The sequence below is a fragment of the Chlorocebus sabaeus genome, chromosome 9 (genome assembly GCF_047675955.1).
Source record: "Chlorocebus sabaeus isolate Y175 chromosome 9, mChlSab1.0.hap1, whole genome shotgun sequence".
Lineage (NCBI taxonomy): Eukaryota > Metazoa > Chordata > Mammalia > Primates > Cercopithecidae > Chlorocebus > Chlorocebus sabaeus.
The window spans coordinates 51603837-51631164 of record NC_132912.1 but is presented as its reverse complement, the minus strand read 5'-3'; the positions used below and the strand labels follow the sequence as shown (position 1 = coordinate 51631164).

Here is a 27328-nt window from a genome sequence, read left to right as displayed (position 1 = left end):
AAACAACTATTAAACATATATTATGTGCCAGTCATAATCCTAGGCACTGTGCAAAAAAGCTCTAACTTTAACCTTCCCCTTCCCCTCCTAATTCTAGTGGTGCTTAAATAATGAGCAAAGGGATAGTGGCAATAATGCCTGCAAGATCGTGCCTATATCCTAATAAGAAAGGGGGTATGGGAAACTTGAAATAAAAAAGTAAAAGGCAGGACTTCCAGCTATGGCTAAATGATGAAGTCAGCAAATTTTCTCCCCAAAACACAACTATAAAGCTTGAAAAAACTGATAAAAACAACCATTTCTGTACTCTGGAAATTGACCAAAGACATGCAACAATCAGAAAAGCGCTTATGCTTGAAAAACTGCTAAACTTTGAGTAAGAACAGAACAAGTCTGCTTTGCACTGTTGTACTGTTTGTTAGGGCAATTCCTATCCCACTTTTCTAAGCTCAGTCCTCACAGAGGTTCTGTCAGAGTGGGGCATTGTCATAGGGAGTAGCAATTTTGCTGATGCAGTCCAAAGTTGCTTATTCAATTATGATTGTCAGTAGAACTGACAATATTGGCAGCTAGTGAATGGGGAGGACCAATGCTCAATTAGTCTGAGGTTGCAGTCAAGGTTGGGGCAAATATATTCCTGGCTTGGACTGTATGCATGTGCAGTGGAGACCAAAGATGGCTCAAAGTATCCACACATTCTTGCCAACTCTAAGGCCGAGGGCATGTGCAGAGGTGACATGAAAGGTCCAACAAAAAGTAAAAACCAAGGCAGTCTTGAAAACAACCTAAAATTCCATTAAGCTGAATGGAATTTCACTATGCAGTAACTTGAATCTATAGGAATAAATGAAAAACGTGGGTTGATAAGAAGTTCCGATAAATATATTTTTCCTTTTAACATCTTTTAAAGACATAGCATGTATAAAGCTATAACAGTATATTTTCAGGCTTATCATATATAAATAAGTGTTATAAATGTTATATATGAACTTTGAGAATATTTCCTTACCCATGCACAGATCTGTTGGCAGAAAATAGAGGGTTTACTGGCTTATGGTTTGTATATGACATCTGTCTCATCATTGGCTGATTACTAAATTACACAGAAACAAGAGTGACCCCTAGGAAGGCAGGTTTAAAGGTACAAGCAAGAATAAAGGCAAATATAACAGATATTAGTTGCTATGTTCTGTGAGGGAGACAGATTTCACAGATTTAGGCCAGGCAAGTTATTAAACAAATGAACAATTTAACAACAACATTAATCATGTGAGAAAATCAGAATTCAGCGTTCTTAAAATATGTTATCTAAAATGCCCGATTTCTAACAACCAAAAAACGAAAGAGAAGTACAAAGGAAAAGTGTGACTCATATGTAAAAAAAAAAAAAGTCTGTTGAAACTACCTCTTTGAGTATTGCCAGATTTTGGATTTAGCAGACTTTGAAATAGCTACTGTAAATATGTTTTAAAAAAACTTAAAGAAACATGATTAAAGAATTACGGGGACATAGGACAATAATAAATCAATACACAGAGAATTTCAATGAGACAGGAAATGTTTAAAACCAAATGGAAATTCTTGAATTGAACATTCAATAACTAAAATAAAAATTTGCTGAAGGAGCTCATCAGAAGATTTGAGGCAGGAGAAGAAAGAACAGGTGAATGTAAAGACAGAGCTATAGAAATTAGCGAACTTGAAGAACACAAAACAGTTTAAAAAATTGAAGCACAAAGAAAATACTTTCAGAGACCTGTAAAGCAACATAAAGCATGCCAACATACGTGTAATGCAAGTCCCACACAGAAGGAGACAAAGGAGAAAAAGACAGGAAAACTATTTGAAAAGGATAATTACTGATAACTTCCTAAATTTGATGAAAAACATTATTTTCATGTATAATTATCTCAAAGAATCCCAAGTAGGATAAATACAAGAGATCTACACCACAGCACATTAGGACAAACTCTTGAAAGTCAAAGAGAAAATCTTGAAGCAGCAAAAGAAAAATGTCTTGTTGCATGAAAGGGAGTACTGACACAATTAACAGTTGCCTTCTCATCTGAAACGGTGAAGGCCAGAAGTGGGAGGACATATTCAAAGTGCTGAAAGAAAAATACAAACTGTTAACTAAAAATTCTATATCAAAAAATACATCCTTCAAAATGAAGGCGAAATAAAGATATTTCCAGAAAAACAAAGACAGAGAGTTCCTTGCTAGTTGATCTATGTTATAAGACATTAAAGGAAATTTTTTAAGCTGAGAGGAGTTTCACTATGCAGTAACTTGAATCTATAGGAATAAATGAAAAACATGTGGGTTAATCTGAAGGTCCCATAAATTTATTTTTCCTTTTAACATCTTTTAAAGACATAGTATGTATAAAGCCATAGTTATAACAGTGTATTTTTGGGCTTATCATATATAAATGTGTTATAAATATTATATATGATAAGCCCAAAACAATAATAGCACAAAGGAAAATGGATAAAATGGAGCTGTCTTGGAGCAAAAGTTTCTACATTTTACTGGAATTATTAATCTGAAGTTGATTAAGGTAAAATGCATATTGTAATCTCTATAGCAAACACTAAGACGACACAAAAATACAGTAAAAAATAGAAAAATTAAAATGGTATACTAGAAAATATCTATCTCACACAAAAGATGGTAAAAGAAAAACAGGAACAAAAAAGAGAAGACATACAGAAAACAGATTATAAAATGGCAAATGTAAATTCAAACGTATCAATAATTATATTAAATGTGAATGGTCTAAATACCTCAATCAAAATACAAAGACCATCTTTGTATGTTGTCTATAAGAGACACATTACAGATTCAAAGACACAAAGTGGTTAAAAGAAAAAGAACAGAAAAATACATGCCACACAGCAGGAATCATAAGACACCTGGAACTGGTCATGTTAATATATGATAAAATAAACATTAAGAAAAGAAACATTCTAGGCCAGGTGTGGTGGCTCATGCCTGTAATTCCAGCACTTTGGGAGGCTGAGGCGGGTGAATCACCTGAGGTCAGGAGTTGGAGACCAGCTTCAACAACATGGAGAAGCCCCGTCTCTACTAAAAATACAAAATTAGCTGAGTGTGGTGGCACATGCCTATAATCCCAGCTACATGGGAGGCTGAAGCAGAAGAATCACTTGAACCTGGGAGGCAGAGGTTGTGGTGAGCCGAGATCATGCCATTGCACTCCAGCCTGGGCAACAAGAGCAAAACTCTGTCTCAAAAAATAAATAAGTAAATAAAAAGAAAAAGAAACAGAAACATTCTGAAAAAGAGGAACATTTAACAATGAAAAATAGTAACGGTATTAGGAAGCTATAACAATTATAAATGTATGGAGATAACATGAGAGCCCCAAAATGCATGAAGCAAAAACAGACAGTATTGAAAGAGAAACAAAGGACTAATTACAGTTGGAGATTTCCAGATCCCAATCTCAATAACTGATAGAACAACTAGACTGAATATCAGCAACTATATAGAAGTCTTGAACAACAGTATCAACTAATTTGACCCAGTCAACATACATAGGGCACTGCTCACAATGACTACAGAATATACATTATTTTCAAGTACATTTAGAATATTATCTGGGAGAGACCTATGGTAGGCCATAAAACAAGTCCTGATCAATTTAAAAACTTAAATCATACAAAGTACATTGTCTATCTTGGAATTAAATCAGAAATAACAACAGAAAGAAATTTTGGAAACCCTCAAATATTTGGAATTTGAACAACACACTACTAAATCACCCACATGTCACACAGGAAATCAGAAGGGAAGTTGGAACATATTTTGAATGGAATGAAAATGAAAATCAACATGCCAATATTTATGGTATACAGCAAAATCACTATAAGGAAATCTATAGCTTTAAACACCTATATCAGAATATAAAGGCTCAAATCAATAAGCTAAGCTTTCACGTCAAGAAACTAGAAAAATTAGAAACTAAATATAAATCAAGCAGAAAAAGAAATCATAAACAGAAATAAAATGAAATAAAAAATCAATGAACTAGAAAACAGTAAAACATTAGAGAAAATCCATGAAACCAAAAGTTAGCTTGTTGAAAAGATTAATAAAATGGAAAAGCTTTTATCTGGACTGACCAAGAATAAAAAATCAGTAATGAAAAAGGGGACATAATATCAACCCAACTGAAATTAAAAAGACTTATCGGCCGGGCGCGGTGGCTCAAGCCTGTAATCCCTGCACTTTGGGAGGCCGAAACGGGCGGATCACGAGGTCAGGAGATCGAGACCATCCTGGCTAACATGGTGAAACCCCGTCTCTACTAAAAAATACAAAAACTAGCCGGGCGCGGTAGCGGGCGCCTGTAGTCCCGGCTACTCAGGAGGCTGAGGCAGGAGAATGGTGTAAACCTGGGAGGCGGAGCTTGCAGTGAGCCGAGATAGTGCCACTGCACTCCAGCCTGGGCGACAGAGCGAGACTCCGTCTCAAAAAAAAAAAAAAAAAAAAAAAAAAAAAAAGACTTATCAAAGAATACTATGAACAACCTTATGTCAACAAAGACAGAAATAATCATACATATACGTGCACGTGCCCCCACCTCCCGCTACAGACATATAAATAGATATAACATCAATGCTTCACAATATCTTTCAGAAAATGAGGAGAGAACACTTCCCAACTCATTCTATGAGGCCAGTATTACCTTGATATTAAAGCTAGACGAAGACCTCCTACAAAAAGAAAACTACAATGCTAATATCCCTCATTAACATATATAAAAATGCTCAAGAAAATATTGGCAAAGTAAATTCAGCAAGATATAAAAAGGATTACACACCATGACTCAATGGGATTTATCCCAGGAATGCAACATTAGATTGACACCTGAAAAAATCAATTAATGTTGTACATCTATTATACATCTATATATTTTACTAATACAAATAGAATAAAGGACAAAACCCATATAATCATCTAATGGATGCAGAAAAGCATCTGACAAAATCCAATAGCCATTCATGATTTTAAAGAAACAACAACTCTCAACAAACTAGGAGTAGAAGGGAAATTAGTTAATGTGTTAAACGGTATCTGTGACAAACCCAGAGACCAATATCATATGTAACCATGAAAATACTGAATGCTTTCCCCTTAAAATAAGGACAAAAGTAGAGATAGCCACTTTCTCCACTTCTAGTCAACAATATACTGTATTATTCCATCCAGTACAATAGACAATGAGAGAAAAAGGGGGAAAAGAGGGTCAGGAGAGGGAAGGAGAGAAAGAGAGACAGAGATAAATTTGAAGCCAGATTGGAAAGGAAGAAGGAAATCTGTCTTTATCTGCAGAGGATATGATACTGTATTTGGAAAATTATCACAAGAACTAATTTAAAAAACTGCTAGAACTAATAAGTTTTTCAAAGTCTCAGGATACAAGATGGACATAACAAAAACCAATTGTATACCTACCCACACATCAGCAACAAAAACTCCATAAATGAAATTAAGAAAACAACACCATTCACAATAGTATCAAAAAGAATAAACTATTTAGAAATAAATTTAACAATGATGTGAAGACATGCATAAAACACTTCTGAGAGAAGATAAAGAAGATATAAATAATTAGAAGTACATTTCTTTCTTCATGAAGTTAAAGAATCAATATTGCAGGATGGCAATTATCTTCCAATGAATCTACAAATTCAATATGATTCCTATCAAAATCTCAGAAAGCTTTTATGGGGTGGAGAAATTGGCATGCTAATTTAAAATTTTATATAAAAACACAAAGGGCCCAGAATAGGCAACATAATTTTGTAAAAGGATAAAGTTACAGACTACCTATTTTTACATTTTCTCCAAAGTTACAGTAATCAAGATAGTATGGTATAGGCACAAAGATAGGCTACAGGTCAATAGAATATGATTGAGAATCCAGAAGTAAACCCCAATATTTGTGGCTAGTTGATAGGTCAAAAAGGAGGTTGGGCAATTCAGTGGGGAAAGGAAAATCTTTTAACAAATGGTGTTGGGACAATTGACTATCCATAAGCAAAACTGCAGCAGCAATAACAACAACTAAAACCCTTCGAACAAACAAGCAACAGAACAACCCTTTGACTTTACCTCATACTATATACAAAAATTAACTCAAAATGGATCTTAGCACTAAATGTAGATGCTAAAACTATACAACTTCTAGAAACAAACACAGGAGAAAGTGTTTGCGATGTTAGGTTAGGCGGACTCTTAGATACCATATCAAAAGCATGATTCATAAAAGAAAAGATAGAAAAACTGAACTTCAACAAAATTAAGATATTTTGCACTTTAAAATTTAAGTACACCATTAAGAAAATTAAAAGTCAAGCCACAGACTAGGAGAAAATATAGGCAAATTATATATCTGATAATAGATTTGTATCTAGAACATGTAAACATTCTTACAACTCTAATAAGACAGACAAGCTGATTTAAAAATGGGCAAAAAATTTAAATAGGCATGTTACCAAAGAAGACATACAAACAGGCCGGGTGTGGGGGTTTATACTTGTAATCCCAACACTTTGGGAGGTCGAGGGGGATGGATCACCTGAGGTCAGGAGTTTGAGACCAGCCTGGCCAACATGGTAGAACCCCATCTCTACTAAAAATACTGTAACTAGCCGTGCATGGTGATGGGCGCCTGTAATCCCAGCTACTCGGGAGGCTGAGGTAGAAGAATTGCTTGAACCTGGAGGCAGAGGTTGCAGTGAGCCAAGATCACGCCATTGCACTCCACTCTGGGCGACAGGAACAAAACTCAGTATCAAAAAAAAAAAAAAAGAAAGAAATAAAAAGACATATAAATGGTTAATAAGCACAGGAAAGTACATTCAACATCATTAATGGTTAAGCAAATGCAAATCAAATCCCCAATAAAATGCCACTTTATACCCACTAGGATGACTGTGATAAAACAATAGCAAATGTTGGTGAGGATGTGGAAACATTGGGACCCTTATGTGTGAGGTGGGATTGTAAGATGGTGGGAGTGTAAAATGGTACAGATATTTCAGAAAACATTTTGACAGTTTCTTAAAAATTAAACATAAACCTACCATATGACCCAGCAAGAGAAATGAAAGCATGAGTTCACAGAAACACATGCATGGGAGTGCTAATAGCAGCATCATTCATAATAAACCCAATCCAAAAACAACCCAAAAGTTCGTCAATGGGTGAGTGGAGAAACAAAATGTGTATCCCTACAAGGGAGTATTACTCAGCCACAAAGGAACACACTGATTACTGATTCACATGAGAACATGAATGACCCTCAAAACCTTATGGTACATAAAAGAAGCCCAATGCAACACACTACACAGCTTATGCTTCCATTTATAGAAAATGCCCAGAACAGGCACATTTATGAAGACAAAAAGCAGATCAATGGTTTCTTGGGCTGGGGTTGGGAGGATTAGTTGAAGATGGGCTTGAGGGAATTTCTTGAGGTGTTGGAAATGCCCTAAAACTGGATTGTGATGATGGTTTTACAACTCTATGAATGTAGTTAAATAATTTAGCTGTGAACCTCGAATGGGTGAATTTCATTGCATGTAACTTACATATCAACAAAGCTGTTAAAATACATAGAATATGATAATAACCAATGCTATGAAGAAAAATACTGGGAAAGGAGTATGGGAAGGCAGGGTGGGGTTTCAAGTAGTGTGGTCATTAAAACCTCCAGGCCCCCAGGATGTGGTGGGACTGCTCTTCCTGGGCCCCTTGCAGGTGATTGGGGCAGTGATTAGCATGGGACAGTTGTGAGCAGAGTGTGATGTGTGTCCCTTCCAGACTGAGGATTTAACTGCTGACGTGAGACCATTCATGAGCTCACTATTTCTCGGGCCTCTGGTCTGGCAGCGTCAGCCTGGGTCTTTGAGTCACTATGATTGACAGGGCAGGATCCACCCCTCATCTCACCCAGGTGACCTGTGACCCGGTGGTTGTGTAACTCATCCCATTCAGACTCACCCAGGTGGTCAGAGAAAGCCTTAATAAAAGCTTTGGGTAAAAATCTGAAGGAGGTGAGTCTGTAGGCCAGGCGGTTGTCCTGGGGAACAATGGTCCAGAGAGTGGGCAGAGCATGCAAACACCAGAGCAGCAGGGAGGCTGGCACTGCTGGTGCAGAGCAGGGGCAGCGGGGTGGGGGAGTGTGGGGCGCTTGGCAGGAGATCCTTCAATGGGCAAGGCGGGTGCCCGGGGAGGGCAGGCAGCCCACAGAGGTGCAGTAAGTGGCCTGGACATCTGTGTGAATGTGTTGAGCAACATGGATGCCCATAGATGTGACAGTGCTGATTGGATTTAGGTTCAAAGAGTCTTGCTCGGTGCAGTATGGAGAGATGGAAGGGCCAAGGGTGGGAAGAAGAAGAGCAATAGGGAGGATCCTTTGCAAAGATCCAGGTGACAGCTGACCTCTCGCCGCGCTGCCATGTGATTATTCCTATTGATTATTCCTATGAACATTCTCATCAGATCAGTCCTGTGCTTATAACCATCAATAGCTCCCTATGGCTCACAAGAACAAGTACAAGTTTCTCAATACAGCATCCACCTACCATTCCTCCCTTATTACCCCATTCCAACCACTTCAGTGCCCCTCTCTCTGAGTCTCCTATTCTCCCAGGACACAGTCATGCCCCCCTACCTGGGTTCTCACAGTCCCCTTACATCCCTGCCAGCAGTGGGGGAGAGAGTCTTCTCTGGGAAAGGCCAAGGTGAGGACAGCCACAGAGTCAGGGAGGCATGGGAGAGGGTTTCGAAGGAGCCTCCCTACCCCAGGCTGCTCCCAGCCTTGGTCCTGACGTTAGCGTGCAGGTCAGGGATTTGGGGACTTGCAGGAGTGGTTGGATTCAGAGACGCCTTCTCCTTCTCTTTGGACACTCTGGCTGGGTATGGGCAGAGGCCACTGTCTTTCTCTCCACTGTGATCCCGAGGCACAGTGGCTCCTTGGGGTGGGGAGTGCCAGGAGGGTCAGACAGGGAGAAGCCAGCAGTCCTGGGAGACAACCAGGCAGACCAGTGGTCTGAAGCTTGGGAGCTGAAGAGAAAAGAGGCTGCAGCTGGTCCTGCTGGCAGGAGAGTTCCCTAGGAGGAACTGAGGCCCACAGTGATGGAGCTGAGCGTGCTGCTCACTGCTGGGTGAGACCTTTAGCATAGAACTCACCAAGTGAGAGGTCAAGAGGCTCACCACGGCTCCTGCTGGAGGGAAAGTGCTGGTAGGTTCTCGATGTGGCAAGATTGTGGACAAAGTGAAGAAATGAAGCATAGCAGTACAATTTAATCCGTAAGAACCTTTCATTTGCCCTCAATCCCTGAAAATGTCAGTTAAAAGCAAACTTAAGTTTCTCCATAATCTCCATTAGCTGAGAAAGACGCAGGGAGGAAGGGAGGAAGGGAGGGAGGAAGGGAGGGAGGGAGGGAGAGAGGGAGGGAGGGAGGGGGGGGAGAGAGAGAGAGAGACTGGGAGGTGGCAGGTGGAGGGAAGAAAGAGAAACACACAGAGGTGCTAACTGAGAGACCAAGGATGGGGAGGAGAAGCCCCCTCCCCCTGTGCTGGAGACTTTTTTTTTTTTTTTTTCTGGAGCCTGTCATGAAATGCCATTGCCAGTCCATTTTTACAGAGTTGTCAAAGTGTTCGAGGTTAGGTAATCATTTACAAATTAATCCAGTGTCAAAAGGAATGAATGTGGATGAACCTTGGAAAAATTACACTAAGTGAAAGAAGCCAGACACAAGGCTTCATAAAAGGATACATATTGCATGAGTCCATTTACATAACAAATCCAGAATTGGAAAATCCATGGAGGCGGAACACAGATAAGTGTTTGCCTGGGGTGGAGAAGAGGGAGCAACCTCTTAATAGGTACAAGGTGATGGAAAAATTTTGGAATTAAATGGAGCTGGTGGTTGCACAACATTGTGAGTGTATGAATTGCCACTGACTTTTACACTTCAAAATGGTTAATTTCGTGTTATATACATTTCATCTTGATAAAGACATTAATTCAGTCAAATTCATTAAGTTCAGGTATGTCATGCAATATGTCCTCTGTCCCTTTCTCAAAGGATTTGTACCTATGCTATGAATCCGGGGAAGAATTTATTTCATCATAGAAATCTGATGGCTGGAAGCTCCTGCAAAAGCAAGTGACTGTTCCTTCCAAGTCGTATAATGCAATACACCCAGCGTAGGGAAAATAATAACTGGAGATACTAGGTATCAGGCTTGAACAGAGTTAAAGGCTAATCTCAGCTGCTCCCCCATCCCCTATTTTCTCCTGTGGAAAGCGAGATCTAGGGAAGTTGACAGTGTGAGAAGTGTCTGCAGCACGAGGCCAGCCCAGGGGTCCTGGCTTCTAGCCCACTCCGTTCTTCATGAACACAGAGCTTTACTCCTCACCCCATGAATATCTACTCAGACCACAGCAAAGGGGCTCTGTGGAATCTGAGCCCACCCTGGGCTTGGTCTGCTGGATCCTGAACCTGGTAGCACATTACATGACATCACCTGGGACTTTTAAAATATGCTGATATGTTGGATTCATCCAAGACCAATTAAACCTGCACCTCTGGAGGTGGAGCCTGGGGATTTTTAAATGCACCTTGGGTGATTTTAATGTGGAGGTTGAGGTCCATGACTGCATTTCACCCACTAGCTTCTAGAATTTCCAATCTTTACCAGTCCTGGAGGGGCTCAGGCAACATCTCATAACTGAGCCCATCAGGTCATGCTTGTGATCTGACTAGCAACTGCCAACCATCACCTACACAGCCCATGTAGCCAGCACCTGCACAACCCACCCAATCATCACCTGCATAGTCCACCCAGCCAGCACCTGTATAGCCCACCCAATCCTCACCTGAATAGTCCACCCAACCAGCACCTGCACAACCCACCCAGTCAGCACCTGCATAGCCCACCCAACCAGCACCTGCACAATCCAGCCAATCATCATCTGCACAACCCACCCAATCCTCACCTGAATAGCCCACCCAGTCAGCACCTGCACAACCCACCCAGTCAGCACCTGCACAACCCACCCAACCAGCACCTGCACAACCCACCCAACCAGCACCTGCACAATCCAGCCAATCATCACCTGCATAGTCCACCCAGCCAGCACCTGCAGAGCCCACCCAACCAGCACCTGCAGAGCCCACCCAACCAGCACCTGCACAACCCACCCAGCCAGCACCTGCACAACCCACCCAGCCAGCACCTGCACAGCCCACCCAACCAGCACCTGCACAACCCACCCAGCCAGCACCTGCACAACCCACCCAGTCAGCACCTGCACAACCCAGCCAATCATCACCTGCATAGTCCACCCAGCCAGCACCTGCACAACCCACCCAACCAGCACCTGCACAACCCACCCAGTCAGCACCTGCACAAGCCACTGAATCCTCACCTGCATGGCTCGCCCAGTCAGTGCCTGCACAATCCATCAATTCATCACCTGCATAGTCCATCCAGCCAGCACCTGCACAACCCACCCAGCCAGCACCTGCCTGTGACCCATATGCATAACCTAGCCAATCCTCACCTGCACAGCCCACCAAAACAGCACTGCCTGTGATCCAAACAATCATCCCACTTGGTCTAACAGTTATCTCCCAGGCACTTCACTGAGGGACACAAACAGACAGTCATCCCATTTGGTATAATAGTTACTTCCCAGACACTTTACTGAGGATTACTGCGGTGTCCTCACTATTTCTCTACTAGCCCCTTGGCTGGATCCTTTCTAAGCAGGGACACAGAATAGCCTTCAGCTGCACACAGCTTTCCCCTGTGAAGGACTTGCCGACTGCCCCAGCGGTCCTTGGACATAGGGGTCCTTACATACTCTGAATGCAATCAGAGCCCTGAGTCATTAGAGCCCAGGACCCTGAAGCCTCTGTTTTTCAGACAGACACAGAGTAGCTGCATTAGTTCAGGGGTGGGGGTTGTGCCATCAGCCATTGCCAGGAGCTGAAGGAGGTCAGAACCCTGACCACAGATGCTGCCTGGTGCTCTCAGCCACAAGACCAAGACAGCCTCCAGGGACCCCATCCTCAAGCAAGAAGTCAAATGCAAAGGTAATCATTTCCCACATAGAACATAATAAAATTCTTACTGAAATATCTGGCTGCAAACGTCTTCCTTTTGCTGGAAGCTGTCGGCAGCATAATGAAGCTGGCAGTCTGTGCAAATTTCTTCTGTATCCTTTTTATAAAGAACCAACCACATCCTCAAGCAGACAAGCTAATTCCTGTTTTCCAGTAACAGGAGATCCACATCTATAGAAAAGAAATATATTTAGAATGCCCTTTATCTGGTATTTTCTTGGATTTTAAACAAGAAGCCTTGCTGTGAGGAATTAATTCATTAAGCATAAGTGCATCTAGGGATCTTGGAATGGCCTTGAGCAAGTCACGGGTCTTGGGGTATCCGTTCCTCAAATCTGTAAAATGGGAACGATAGTGACAACCACTTCTCAGAACAGAGGATTGAGAAGTGGAAAGAAGGGGCTTTGTGAGCAAAGCCCTCAGCACACATCAGATGCTATATTTGGTTTTTTTCCATGAGCTGACCTGGATTTAAGGGGAGCTGGGTTTCCAGAAAGCCTTAGAAATAAGTACAAAGGACACTGCAAATTTGCAGCATGACTTCCAGGATGCATTTATGGTCTTCGTCTGGTGGGCACAGCAGTCGTGTTAGTGGGGAGAGCAAGTCCCACAGAGGGACAGTCAAGGTCCAGGAACACCCCATGTGAGACCCTCACCAGGCACACAGGCTGCTCATGGTGTGGCTTCTCCACTCCATTTCTGGAAATTTAGCATCATGACAGCATAATTTACAGTTGTGGAGAATCAAAAAGAAAAATCCCGATTATGAAACAGCCAAGCGATGTTTACACAGCCATCAACATCATTGACATAGTGGTCCTGGCAGTCCAAGGCAAAGGCAGGCTCCAAGGTGGTGAATACAATGTTATCTAAATGAGGGCAGCATTGATTCAGATGGAGCAGTGACTCCTGGGAGGGCATGCACCTGAATTTTCTTCCCAGCACCCTCCTTGTCTCCTCTGCTCTATTGAGTTTGCATCACGTTTATTGACAGTGACCTGAAACACCTTTCAATTGCAGAGAGCATGAAAGCAGTTAAAACTCAATCACTGCTTTAAAGATAAAACAAGCATAGTTAGTGCTCAGTGGCTCAGTGCAGGGTAGATCCTTCCTACACCCGGGCTTGGGGGTGCAGGAATTGGGGCTGTCACCACTGCAGGAGGGTAGAACCTGGGCTGCCGGACAGTGCTCAGTGGGCTGTGTTGGGGGAATGTCATCTTGGCCCATGCCTTGGGGGTCTGTGGACAGTTCCTGCTGCTAATGTTCTCAGAAGGGAGCATTGGAACAGCACAAAGAAGGGGGCCAACCTGAGCCTCTGGGGAGTGACCAGCGACAGTTAGGAGTGGAAGGAGGCAGCAGGCAAGCACTCAACTGCTTGAAGAGAGCAGCAAGGGCCAAAACCCAAGGTGCCAGCATGTCCTTGCCACAAAGTAAGCAGTAATTTGGGTTGCAAAGGCCGGAGTGCAAGGCTGATAAGAGCCCACAGGTACACAGGCAGAGAGGAGTGAGAGCGAGACGCCCATCCCATGACCTGGTGTGCAGGGGGCTTTGGAACTAAGAACTCTAGGACCAAGTCCAGGTTTTCCTTTTTCGAGTGCTGGGAATTTAAACATGGGCTAGATTGAGCAAAAAAAGGTATAGGATGCCCAGTTAGTTTTGCAGTGTAACTGCTATAAATATTGCATGGGACATAATGCCTGGTAAAAAGGTATGCATAGTTGACCTGAAACACTATTCAGATTTAACTGGGTGTCCTGTATTTTATCTGGCAACCTTGTACCTTCTAAATATCCATTTTCTCTTTGATCAAAAAAGAAAATACCACCAGGTAAGAAACTTTCAACTGCAGACAACAAGAAAGCCAGTTAAAAAGAGGGGATTTATTGGTTCCTTGAGTAGGAAAGCCCTCATAATATGGACTTCAGACATGGCTGGATCCAGCAGCTTGACAATGTTAACCAAATATGTTTTTTTTTCCAGTTCTCCTGTTTGCTTCTGGAATGCCTGCTTCATTCTCAACAAAATCCCCTCATTATTAAAAAATGCTGGACACCAGCTCGCTTCAGGAACTAATACTCTTTCTTTCACGACCAACACAAAGAAAGAGCCTATCTTCCAGTGTCTCTCTCAGAAGTGCTGGGAAACTGCCCCTCCCTACTCGCCCAAGCATCTCTTCTGGCCTCATGGCCTTGGTTGGGCCACTCACCCATCCCTGAACCACCCAAACCAATGTAATGTGCTGATTGGCTAAAGCCAAACTGGTCTTATACTAGGAATAGGGTGGGTTAGCTTCATAAAAGCCACCTCGGCTGGTATGGAAAAGAGGTGGATGCTAGAGTGGATGCCAGCCACTGCAACCAAGGGTGGGGAGAAGGGCTCCAAAATACAGTGCCCACAGTGAGGTTGCCCTAAGGATAAGATACATGAGACCACCTAGCTGGCGTGGTGTGTGTGTGAGTGTGTGCTGTGTGAGAGGAGAGAGAGGGAGAGAGAGACAGAGGAAGAGGGGGAATGTTAGTTCCTCTCCTTGGACATGCTGATTTCCCTTCCTTCCTTCCTTCCTTCCTCCCTCCCTCCCTCCCTCCCTCCTCTCTCTCTCTCTCTCTCTCTCTCTCTCTCTCTCTCTTTCTTTCTTTCTTTCTTTCTTTCTTTCTTTCTTTCTTTCTTTCTTTCTTTCTTTCTTTCTTTCTTTCTTTCTTTCTTTCTTTCTTTCCTTTCTTTCCTTCCTTCCTTCCTTTTTCTCTCCTTCCTTCCTTCCTTCCTTCCTTCCTTCCTTCCTTCCTCTCCCTTTTCTTTTCTTTCTCTCCTCCCTTTCTTCCTCTCTTTCTTTCTTTCCTCTTGGCCAGGTCGGTGATCCAATCTCCTTCCTGGTCTCAGGCCCCTACCCCAAGAAGCAGTGAACTGGGCCGTGTGTGCCCGGACAGGTCCCTGCTCCTCAGTGACCTCCACCTACACCATAGAGACTGGATGTGTGTGTGTGTTGCGGGGGACGCTGCATCAGGAGACCTCTGGTTAGGGAAGTTTTATTAGGAACCACCTCTGTGACCTTTACCAACCTCAGCCAATAGTGGTGACAAGGTCCTACAGCGTGGGCCTCTCCTTTGGAAGGCTTGGGGACAGAGCTCTGCCCACCAGCTGGACAGTGACCTCAGGGGGAGAAGGGACAGGAGACTGCTCTCCAGACCCTCACCCCAGCCCTCGCCTTTCCCTCACCCACCTTTCTTTGCAGCAAGTTCAAATGCAGGTCATGCACCAGCTAAGCGGGCACAGCTGGGCACAGTTCCCGGGGCCTGCCGGGCAGCGCTGGGAAGGGCGGCAGAGAGCGCGAGCTGGACGCTTGTCTCCGAATGACTCAGCCAAGAGCAGCCGCCGCTCGCATGGGCCACGCAGCAAACGGGCGCCCCGTGGGGGCTGGAGAGGCCAGTCTTCTGGAAGGTCTTCTGGAACCAGGCCAGCGCACCCTGCCCGGGCGTCACCCCACCACGGACATTCGCAATGACAGTCAGCACTTCTCAGCACACTGGATCACACGCGTTAGCCTGGCACCTGGCTGCGCCCCAAGGTGGGCATCACAGTGGGACTGGGAGGCACTCAAGTCACAGGGTTCACCAGGGCCGAAGTGGCGACGAAAACCCGTCTCTCGGGCGTGGCAGTGGCCTGGCCACGTGCGCCCCAGGGCTTGCACCCACATCTCCCGCCGGCGGTGAGCGGGGCCTCCAGCAGAGCGGGCGGGGCTGCTCACCTGGAACCGGGGTCTGGCGTCTCCTCCCCTGCCTCGGCCGCCCGGGGCCTGCCTGGGGCTCCTTTCTCGCCGCCCAGCGGCAGCTCCTGAGCTCTCGGCCCGCTCCTTTAGCCCCGCAGTCTCCCTGGCCGTGACCCTGCCCCCGGCCTCCGTGTGATGACCGGGCGAGCAGGGCCGGGGGTATGCAGCCCAGGCCACGCATCCTCAGGCAGGACCAGGCTCCCGTCTATTCGGCGCCTCTGGGGGATGCGGTGCGGCGGGCGGTCCCCGCGGGTCGAGAGCCTGAAGCAGCTGGGTCGGGGATGGCCGGACGAGGCTGACCCCTGCCGGGCAGCGCGGGTGGCGCCGCGGGCGGAGGCGACCTTTCTGGGCCCTAGTGCACGGCGCCCCCTGGCGGGCATCGGGGACGCAGCCTCCTGAGCTCCCGGACCGCTCGCCGCGCCTTCCCTCCTGGCTTCTGGTTACTCAAGCTCATCTCGCCCCAGCCTCATCTGTAGCTCACCGTCCTGTGCGCCCCGTGCTGTTGGCAGGGCGTGTGGGATTTCGAGGGTTTTCTATACTGAGTCTTCCTCGGAGCAGGTGAATTCTGCATAGCTGGTCCAATTCTGTGTCTTAAGTATGGGGAGATAGTGGGGGCTGGAGAAATCGCTAGCAGGGGAGGAGCCCTGAGGTTGCCGAGGGGGATCGGAGCCACTTCCCAAGGCTCCCAATCTCCCCTACTTCATAGACTGGGAAACTACGGTCACAAAGCGTCTGTGCATTCCCCAAGGTCCCAGAGCCACACGCAGCATGGCTGGCATTTGAAAGTCAAAGCAGAGGAAGCAGGCAGATGGCTCTTGAACTGGCTTTCGGAGTCTGTGTTGGGCAGAGAGATCCTTCCCCAAAAGTGGAGTGGCCTCCTACTCACTTGGGTTCAGCGTCCAGGTTCACCTGGACTCATCTGCAGTCTTGTCCTTGACAAAGGCAGGGTGATTGGCCATGCGCTGATGGCCTTGGAGGGCCTGATTCAGTCTTTGGGCAGAGCTGGGTCAGTTCAGCCTCAGGGTCATCACTCACCCTAAGCATTGTGGTAACCTCTGGCCTGCCCCTGGAGACCCCAGGTGTGGGGCAGGTTGACCATGGTGGAGAGTGGGAGCTGGCACAGGTAAGGCCTGCCACAACACTAGAGCTCAGGGCATCTGAGAAGCAAGGTCATAGCATCCTGTTCTTGGACCCCGTCAGTCTCCACAGCTATAGGGGGCTCCATTGAAAACACTGTGCCAGGCCTTCTCTGTGTGTGCCCTGGTGAGGGCTCACTCACTCTCCAGGCTTGCTGGAGGAGGCGGCATGAACTTCGGTGGAAAGAACAGAACTGGGGAGCCAGAGAGTCGAGTTTGACTCCTGCCTCGGACACTTCTTAGCCGCGTCTCTAGGGGGCTCAGCCTCTCTGAGTCCCCTTCCTCATGTATGAAGTGAGTTTAGTAATACTGCTGAGTCCCTGGGTCTGTTAGAGGATGAAGCGAGGAAAGTCAGGCAGGACATTTAGCTAAGTGTCCAGCTCGCATTAAGTACACCATGCTCATGCCCTTGGCCAGGACGGTGTGTTCCAGCTGCAACCTTTATGAGGGGCCCTGGAAGTGCTTGTGTCTTCTGCTTTGTCCATCATCATCATCGGCAGAAGCTAAGGCAGTTTTTGCTTCTCACACCAAGTTTCTCACATATTGAAAGATATTCTGCATTTAAATTTACATGATAAATTAAAATATAAGCCACAGAACCACACTGTAGACCATGTTTAGAGTTCTTAGGATACTTTTGCTTTTATATAGCGACGTTGTTTGGTTTTTCTAGTTGTCGTAAGCATTGCAGGGCTATCCATTGTTTCACGTGCTTAAATATTTAAGTCAGTCGATGCCAGAACCTAGGGATTGTTTGCACCTTTTTGAAAAGGGTCACATTACTGGAAGAAGAAACCTGGAGCTGATTCGTATTAGCCACGAGGTGGCGCCCTCAGCACACTACTTGAACTATTGGGTTTTCCAACAGCACTGACCAGCACAGGGACAGAGGATGTCCTGAAGAGGGGCTCTGTCCGCTTCAGGAAGTCCAGGAGAGTCACCTGGGTAACACTCACAGGAAATACATGCTTCTGTGGGTACACAGCTGGGAACGGGGTGAAGCAAGTGAGTTATCTTGGATGCAAATTTTAAGGGGCAATGAGCGTCCCTCTCCCCTCACACTGGTCCCGGCCCTGGGTCACTGGACTGGGACGGGTCTGTGAGGAGCGGAGCTGGAGAGCGGTTCCCTGAGACTCCAGGAGAGAGGATGATGCTTTGACCTCAGCCCTGCTCAGGTGGGGCCTATACGACGGGGACACTAAAGCCCCTGTTCTGATCCAGAGGCTGTGGCCGGGATAATCGGAAGTACTTTCTGGGAGGGGATTAAGGGAACGGACAAGGTGCTGCTCATCCTTATTCCTACTATTAATTGGAGCCGCAGGGACATGGAGGGTGTGGGGCTGAGTCCAGTGCCTCCCTGGAGTGCCCTTTCCTGTCTGCACTCAGGCTGGGCCAGCCTCTTGTGGCTCCTGCACATGGCAGCCCCCCTGAGCTGGAGAAGCCACCGTGGAGCAGGTGTGGAGGCCATGGCGCCATGGCAGGGGGTCTCTGTCCGGGGTCTGGGTACTCGGTGACACTGGGAGAGAATGCAGCCTGCAAAGTGGCCTCGGAAACTGGAAGAAGAGAGTTGAACTGTGAAGGAGGCAAGGGAAGCTGGGTGCAGAGACGACTGAGGAACAGGCAAACATTTTGGTAAACCAGAGCATCATACTGCATGAGCGAGGAGTAAAAAAGGTGGGAGTGTTAAGGATGAGGTGGAACGAATATTCATACAATGCAGTAACTAACACTGAACACAGTCACCTGGAAGAGAAGACTGGGGAGAATCGGGACATTAAGTCTGCTGGGCACTTGCGGGTTTTACTCCGGATCAGCGCTGTCCAACAGGGATATAGTTTGAACCACATCTATAATTACACGTTTTCTGGTAGCCATATTAAAAAAGAAACAGGTGAAATTAGTTTAATAACATTTTATTTAGGGCAATATATGCAAAATGCTATCATTTCCACATGTAATCATTTATAAATATTATTTATTGAAACATTTTGTATTTTTTTTATACCAACTCTTCCAAATCTGGTGTGTATTTTACATTTATAGCATATTCCAATTTGGATGCTAAATTTCTGCTACAAATATTTTATCTGTATTTAGAGTTTACAAAATTTAGAGTTGAAAAAATGATTTTCAAATTGTTCTAAACATACGTAAAAGCTTTTTAGTAATTGGAGTGTGTATCAATTTCTAAATTAAGATTAATTAAAATTAAACATTTAAGTGCTCAATTGATCTAATTTCAAATGTGGTTAGTGGCCCTACTCTATTGGACAGTGCAGTGGTAGGCATTTAAAAGTCAAATATTCATGTCAAAAATGTTAAGAATAAGTAAAGAGTAGAAGTAGAATGTATAACTTCTAAACCAGTAGAGGGGGCTATATACAAAAAAATCCCAATCAATTCAACAGAAGAAGAAAGGGAGAAAACAATAAAATAAAAATTACGATAAATAGAAACACAAAAGGAGAAGATAAAAATAGGTATAAATACCATAAATTTATCAGTAATCATAGTAAATGTAAACAGACTAATCTCACACATTAAAAGACAGAAGTACTTAGGCTGGAATTTTTAAAAATCCAATGGTAGCTGTTTGTGAAGACACATATCTAAAACATTAGAACACAGAAATGTTGAAAATAAATGAATGGAAAAAGATGCGTGAGACAAATAGGAATTAAAATAAAACTAGTGTAGAGGGGCATTTCCAAGATGGTCAAATAGGAACAGCTCCAGTCTACAGCTCCCCGCGTAAGTGACACAGAAGACAGGCGATTTCTGCATTTCCAGTTGAGGTACCGGGTTCATCTCACTAGGGCCTGTTCGACAGTGGGGACAGGACAATGGGTGCAGCCCACCAAGCGTGAGCCAAAGCAGTGCAAGGCATCGCCTCACCCAGGAAGCACAAGGAGTCAGGGAATTCCCTTTCCTAGCCAAGGGAAGCTGTGACACACAGCACCTGGAAAATTGGGTCACTATCACCCTAATAGTGTGCTTTTCCAATGGTCTTAGCAAATGGCACACCAGGAGATTATATCCTGCGCCTGGCTCAGAGGGTCCCATGCCCAGGGAGCCTCGCTCATTGCTAATACAGCAATCTGAGATCAAACTGCAAGGCAGCAGTGAGGCTGGGGGAGGGGCACCCGCCATTGCTGAAGCTTGAGTAGGTAAACAAAGCCATGAGAAGCTCGAACAGGGTGGAGCCCACTGCAACTCAAGGAGGCCTGCCTGCCTCGGTAGACTCCACCTCTGGGGGCAGGGCATAGTCAAACAAATGGCAGCAGAAACCTCTGCAGACTTAAATGTCCCTGTCTGACAGCTTTGAAGAGAGTAGTGGTTCTCCCAGCACGGAGTTGGAGATCTGAGAATGGACAGACTGCCTCCTCAAGTGGGTCCCTGACCCCTGAGTAGCCTAACTGGGAGGCACCACCCAGTAGGGGCAGACTGACATCTCACACGGCAGGGTACCCCTCTGAGATGAAGCTTCCAGAGGAACAATCAGGCAGCAACATTTGCTGTTCAGTAATATTTGCTGTTCTGCAGCCTCTGCTGCTGATACCCAGGCAAACAGGGTCTGGAGTGGACCTCCAGCAAACCCCAACAGACCTGCAGCTGAGGGTCCTGACTGCTAAAAGGAAAACTATCAAACAGAAGAGATATCCACACCAAAACCCCATCTATACGTCACCATCACCAAAGATCAAAGGTAGATAAAAACCACAAAGATGGGGAGAAAACAGAGCAGAAAAGCTGAAAATTCTAAAAATCCGAACGCCTCTCCCCGGCCAAAGGAACACAGCTTCTTGCCAGCAGCAGAACAAAGCTGGATGGAGAATGACTTTGACGAATTGACAGAAGAAGGCTTCAGACGATCAAACTTCTCCGAGCTAAAGGAGGAAGTTCAAACCCATCACAAAGAAGCTAAAAACCTTGAAAAAAGATTAGACGAATGGCTAACTAGAATAACCAGTGTAGAAAAGTCCTTAAATGACCTGATGGAGCTGAAAACCATGGCACAAGAACTATGTGACAAATGCACAAGCTTCAGTAGCTGATGCGATCAAGTGGAAGGGTATCAGTGATTGAAGATCAAATGAATGAAATGAAGTGAGAAGAGAAGTTTAGAGAAAAAAGAGTAAAAAGAAATGAACAAACCCCCCAAGAAATATGGGACTATGTGAAAAGACCAAATCTACGTCTGACTGGTGTACCTGAAAGTGACAGGGAGAATGGAACCAAGTTGGAAAACACTCCGCAGGATATTATCCAGGAGAACTTTCCCAACCTAGCGAGGCAGGACAACATTCAAATTAAGTAAATACAGAGAATGCCACAAAGACACTCCTCAAGAAGAGCAACTCCAAGACACATGATTTTCAGATTCACCAAAGTTGAAATGAAGGAAAAAATGTTAAGGGCAGCCAGAGAGAAAGGTCAGGTTACCTACAAAGGGAAGCCCATCAGTCTAACAGTGAATCTCCCAGCAGAAACTCCGCAGGCCGAAAGAGAGTGGGGGCCAATATTCAACATTCTTAAAGAAAAGAATTTTCAACCCAGCATTTCATATCCAGCCAAACTAAGCTTCATAAGTGAAGGAGAAGTAAAATCCTTTACAGACAAGCAAATGCTGAGAGATTTTGTCACCACCAGGCCTGCCCTACAAGAGCTCCTGAAGGAAGCAGCAAACATAGAAAGGAAAAACTGATATCAGCCACTGCAAAAACATGCCAAATTGTAAAGACTATCGATGCTAGGAAGAAACTGCATCAACTAATGAGCAAAATAACTGGCTAACATCATAATGACAGGATCAAATTCACACATAACAATATTAACTTTAAATGTAAATGGGCTAAATGCTCCAATTAAAAGACACAGACTGGCAAATTGGATAAAGAGTCAAGACCCATCAGCGTGCTGTATTCAGAAGACCCATCTCACATGCAGAGACATACATAGACTCAAAATAAAGGGATGGAGCTCTGCTTGGAGCTCTGCACCAAGCAGACCTAATAGACATCTAAGAACTCTCCACCTCAAATTAACAAAATATACATTCATCTCACCACCACATCACACTTATTCCAAAATTGATCACATAGTTGGAAGTCAAGCACTCCTCAGCAAATGTAAAAGAACAGAAATTATAACAAACTGTCTCTCAGACCACAGTGCAATCAAACTAGAACTCAGGATTAAGAAACTCACTCAAAACCGCTCAACTACATGGAAACTGAATGGCCTGCTCCTGAATGACTACTGGGTACATAACAAAATGAAGGCAGAAATAAAGATGTTCTTCGAAACCAATGAGAACAAAGACACAACATACCAGAATCTCTGGGACACATTTAAAGAGTGTGTAGAGGGAAATTTATAGCAGTAAATGCCCACAAAAGAAAGCAGGAAAGATATAAAATTGACAACCTAACATCACAATTAAAAGAACTAGACAAGCAAGAGCAAACACACTGAAAAGCTAGCAGCAGGCAAGAAATAACTAAGATCAGAGTAGAATTGAAGGAGATGGAGATACAAAAAGTCAATGAATCCAGGAGCTGGTTTTTTGAAAAGATCAACAAAATTGACAGACCACTAGCAAGACTAATAAAGAAGAAAAAAGAGAAGAATCAAATAGATGCAATAAAAAATAATAAAGGGGATATCACCACTGACCCCACAGAAATACAAACTACCATCAGAGAATACTATAAACACCTCTACGCAAATAAACTAGAAAATCTAGAAGAAATGGATAAATTCCTGGACACATACACCCTCCCAACTAAACCAGGAAGAAGTTGAATCCTTGAATAGACCAATAACAGGCTCTGAAATTGAGGCAATAATTAATAGCCTACCAACCAAAAAAAGTCCATGACCAGATGGATTCACAGCTGAATTCTACCAGAGGTACAAGGAGGAGCTGGTACCACTCCTTCAGAAACTATTCCAAACAATAGAAAAAGAGGGAATCCTCCCTAACTCATTTTATGAGGCCAGCATCATCCTGATACCAAAGCCTGGCAGAGACATAACAGAAAAAGAGAATTTTAGACCAATATCCCTGATGAACACTGATGCAAAAATCCTCAATAAAATACTGACAAACTGAATCCAGCAAGCACATCAAAAAGCTTATCCACCATCATCAAGTGGGCTTCATCCCTGCGAAGCAAGGCTGGTTCAACATACACAAATCAATAAATGTAATCCAGCATATAAACAGAACCAAAGACAAAAACCACATGATTATCTCAATAGATGCAGAAAAGACCTTTGACAAAATTCAACAGCCTTCATGCTAAAAACTCTCAATAAATTCGGTATTGATGGAACGTATCTCAAAATAACAAGAGCTATTTATGACAAACCCACAGCCAATATCATACTGAATGGGCAAAAACTGGAAGCATTCCCTTTGAAAACTGGCACAAGACAGGGATGCCCTCTCTCACCACTCCTATTCAACATAGTGTTGGAAGTTCTGGCCAGGGCAATCAGACAGGAGAAAGAAATAAAGGGTATTCAACTAGGAAAAGAGGAAGTCAAATTGTCCCTGTTTGCAGATGACATGATTGTATATTTAGAAAACCCCATCGTCTCAGCCCAAAATCTCCTTAAGCTGATAAGCAACTTCAGCAAAGTCTCAGGATACAAAATTAATGTGCAAAAATCACAAGCATTCTTATACACCAGTAACAGACAAACAGAGAGCCAAATCATGAATGAACTCCCATTCACAATTGCTTCAAAGAGAATAAAATACCTAGGAATCCAACTTACAAGGGATGTGAAGGACCTCTTCAAGGAGAACTACAAACGACTGCTCAACGAAATAAAAGAGGAAACAAACAAATGGAAGAACATTCCATGATCATGGATAGGAAGAATCAATATTGTGAAAATGAATAGAATATTGTGAAAAGAATCAATATTGTGAAAATGGCCATACTGCCCAAGGTAATTCATAGATTCAATGCCATCCATCAAGCTACCAATGACTTTCTTCACAGAATTGGAAAAAACTACTTTAAAGTTCATATGGAATCAAAAAAGAGCCTGCATTGCCAAGTCAATCCTAAGTCAAAAGAACGAAGCTGGCGGCATCACGCTACCTGACTTCAAACTATCCTACAAGGCTACAGTAACCAAAACAGCATGGTACTGGTACCAAAACAGAGATATAGACCAATGGAACAGAACAGAGCCCTCAGAAATAACACCTCATAATAACATATGTACAGCCATGTGATCTTTGACAAACCTTACAAAAACAAGAAATGGGGAAAGGATTCCCTATTTAATAAATGGTGCTGGGAAAACTGGCTAACCTTATGTAGAAAGCTGAAACTGGATCCCTTTCTTACACGTTATACAAAAATTAATTCAAGATGGATTAAAGACTTAAATGTTAGACCTAAAACCATAAAAACCCTAGAAGAAAACCTAGGCAATACCATTCAGGGCATAGGCATGGGCAAGGACTTCATGTGTAAAACACCAAAAGCAATGGAAATAAAAGCCCAAATTGACAAATGAGATCTAATTAAACTAAAGAGCTGCTGCACAGCAAAAGAAACTACTATCAGAGTGAACAGGCAAGCTACAGAATGAGAGAAAATTTTTCTATCTACTCATCTGACAAAGGGCTAATATCCAGAATCTACAAAGAACTCAAACAAATTTACAAGAAAGAAACAAACAACCCCATCAAAAAGTGAGTGAAGGATATGAACAGACCATCAGAGAAATGCAAATCAAAACCACAGTGAGATACCATCTCACACCAGTTAGAATGGTGATCATTAAAAGTCAGGAAACAACAGGTGCTGGAGAGGATGTGGAGAAATAGGAACACTTTTTCACTGCTGGTAGGACTGTAAACTAGTTCAACCATTGGGGAAGACAGTGTGGCAATTCCTTAAGGACCCAGAACTAGAAGTACCATTTGACCCAGTCATCCCATTACTGGGTATATGCCCAAGGGATTATAAATCATGTTGCTATAAAGACACATGCACACATATGTTTACTGCGGTACTATTCACAATAGCAAAGACTTGTAACCAACCCAAATGTCCACCAATGATAGACTGGATTAAGAAAATGTGGCACATATACACCATGGAATACTATGCATCCATAAAAAAGGATGAATTCATGTCCTTTGTAGGGACGTGGATGAAGCTGGAAACCATCATTCTCAGCAAACTATTGCAAGGACAAAAAACTAAACACTGCATGTTCTCACTCGTGGGTGGGAATTGAACAATGAGAGCACTTGGATGCAGGAAGGGGAACATCACACACCAGGGCCTGTCGTGGGGTGGGGGGAGGGGAGAGCGATAGCCTTAGGAGATATACCTAATGTAAATGACGAGTTAATGAGTGCAGTACACCAACATGGCACATGTATACATATATAACAAACCTGCACATTGTGCACATGTACCCTAGAACTTAAAGTATATATATATATATATAAAAGAATCAGCTTGCAAACCTTCACAAAAAGCCTTTTGGAATTCCAATTGTGATTGCACTGAATATATAAATTGGTTTTGGAGAAATGTTTTATTGATAATATTAAGTCTGGAAACATATTATGCTTCTCCATATCAGTCTTCTTTTAAAAATGTCGATAGAGCTTTATAGGCTTGAAAAAAAAATAAAACTAGTGTAGTGAAGTAATATTAATGTGGGCAAGACAGACTAAGGAAAATCTTTATTAGGGATGAAGATTGTCATTGCAAGATTATAAAAGAAACAATTCACAGAGACACAAAAATCTTGAGCCTACATACACCTAACAACATAGCCTGGGAGGAAAGAAAACCAACAAAAATCTGTGACATAATGTGAAGAATTTGAAAATTCACCATCTTAGTGACAATTTTATGACAACACTCTCAGAAACTGATAGACCAAGTAGAACACTAGCAACAAATTAGTAGAGAAAGAGACTTTGAACAATGAATTAAGAAAACCTAATATAATAGATATATGTAGAAGTCTGTACCCATGGAATATTTATAGAAATTGACCATGTATCACTTCACAAGAGGGTTCAATAAATAAACACTAAAGAATCAACAGTATTCAATGTTCTCTAATCTTGATATAATAAAATTAGACAACAATAAGAAGACTGAAAAACATACATCTAAAAATCATACTTCTAAGCACTGAAAAAAATTGTTAATTTATGTCTAAAAGGAGATATTGGAGTAGAAATTACAAAATATTTGGAATCAAATGCAACATTGAACCACAATTTTAAGACTTACTATATACGGCTAACATGGTACTTTGAAGGAAATTTATGGCATTAAATGTGTATATTGGAAAATAAGAAAGGTTGTAAATTAATGAACTGAAAAATTAACTAAAAATTAAGGAAAAGATTGCATGTGATGACAGTTCAGTCTTTTTTTTTCTTTCCTAAGTTTAGCTTTGAAGGGGAATTGTGTTCTCAATGTTCTACACAATTTCTAACTGTTGAGGGTTCCTAGGTCTTAGGCTTGAGCCTTTTCTCTCCCAGGTAATCTTATCCATTCCTACAGTTTTAAAATATAATCTGTACTGATGAGTCCCAGTCTCCAGACTAGAGCTCACCTCTAAGCTACAGGCATCCTTTTCTGACTGCTCTGTTACCCTCCCCCTCTGGCATCTCACACCTAACACGTTTGAAACATGTGCTTCAACCTGTCCCAAGCTTGTTTCTCCTCTCCATGCCAATAAATGTTGCCACCCACACTAACTTCAAGCAAAAGATGTAGGAGTCGTTCTTGAGTTTATCTGATGACTCATTCTGTAAGCCTTGTAGTCATTTCTATTTCCGAGATACACCCCAAATCCACCCTTTTATCTCCCATTCCACTATTATCACCCTAGATGTGCCACTGCCATTCTTGCTTGGCCTCATTCAAGAGCCTCTGCACTGGCTTCCATGCATGCTCTATTGTCCCCAGGCTATTCTCCACACAGCAGTAAAATGTAAATTGGAGCATGCCATTTCCCTGCTTAAAACACCTCAATGGCTTCTCATCATGTTGAGCCTCAAGTCCAAACTTCCTGCTGGATCTTAGAAGGCCCTCCCTGAGAGGTCCTTTCCTGTTTCTGTAGTTTATCTTGGTCCTGTTCATGCTCAATACCCCTAACCTGCCACTGCCACCTTGTTGGCATTGTGCTTTCAGCATACTGGCCACTCAACTCCTTTCTTGCCCCAGGGCTTTTATACCTGCTTCCC

General features: G+C 43.5%; 1 protein-coding gene across 8 annotated transcripts in view; it reads right to left on the bottom strand.

The window, feature by feature from the left end:
- The window catches only part of ARHGAP22 (Rho GTPase activating protein 22), a 211688-nt gene extending 195517 nt beyond the window's left edge, over nt 1-16171 (bottom strand). For 3 of the 8 annotated variants that reach the window (XM_007962613.3, XM_007962615.3, XM_007962620.3), the window contains exons 1-2: nt 15395-16148; nt 12186-12348 (exon numbers count right to left, since the gene is read on the bottom strand). In XM_007962613.3, coding sequence (XP_007960804.1) covers nt 12186-12237 — 52 coding nt within the window. In that variant the 5' untranslated portion in view covers nt 12238-12348; nt 15395-16148. Of the gene's footprint in view, nt 1-12185; nt 12349-15394 lie in introns of all 8 variants that reach the window. The other 5 variants (XM_073018993.1, XM_073018992.1, XM_038008917.2 and 2 more) reach the window with 5 other exon arrangements.
- Nucleotides 16172-27328: the final 11157 nt, after the last annotated feature.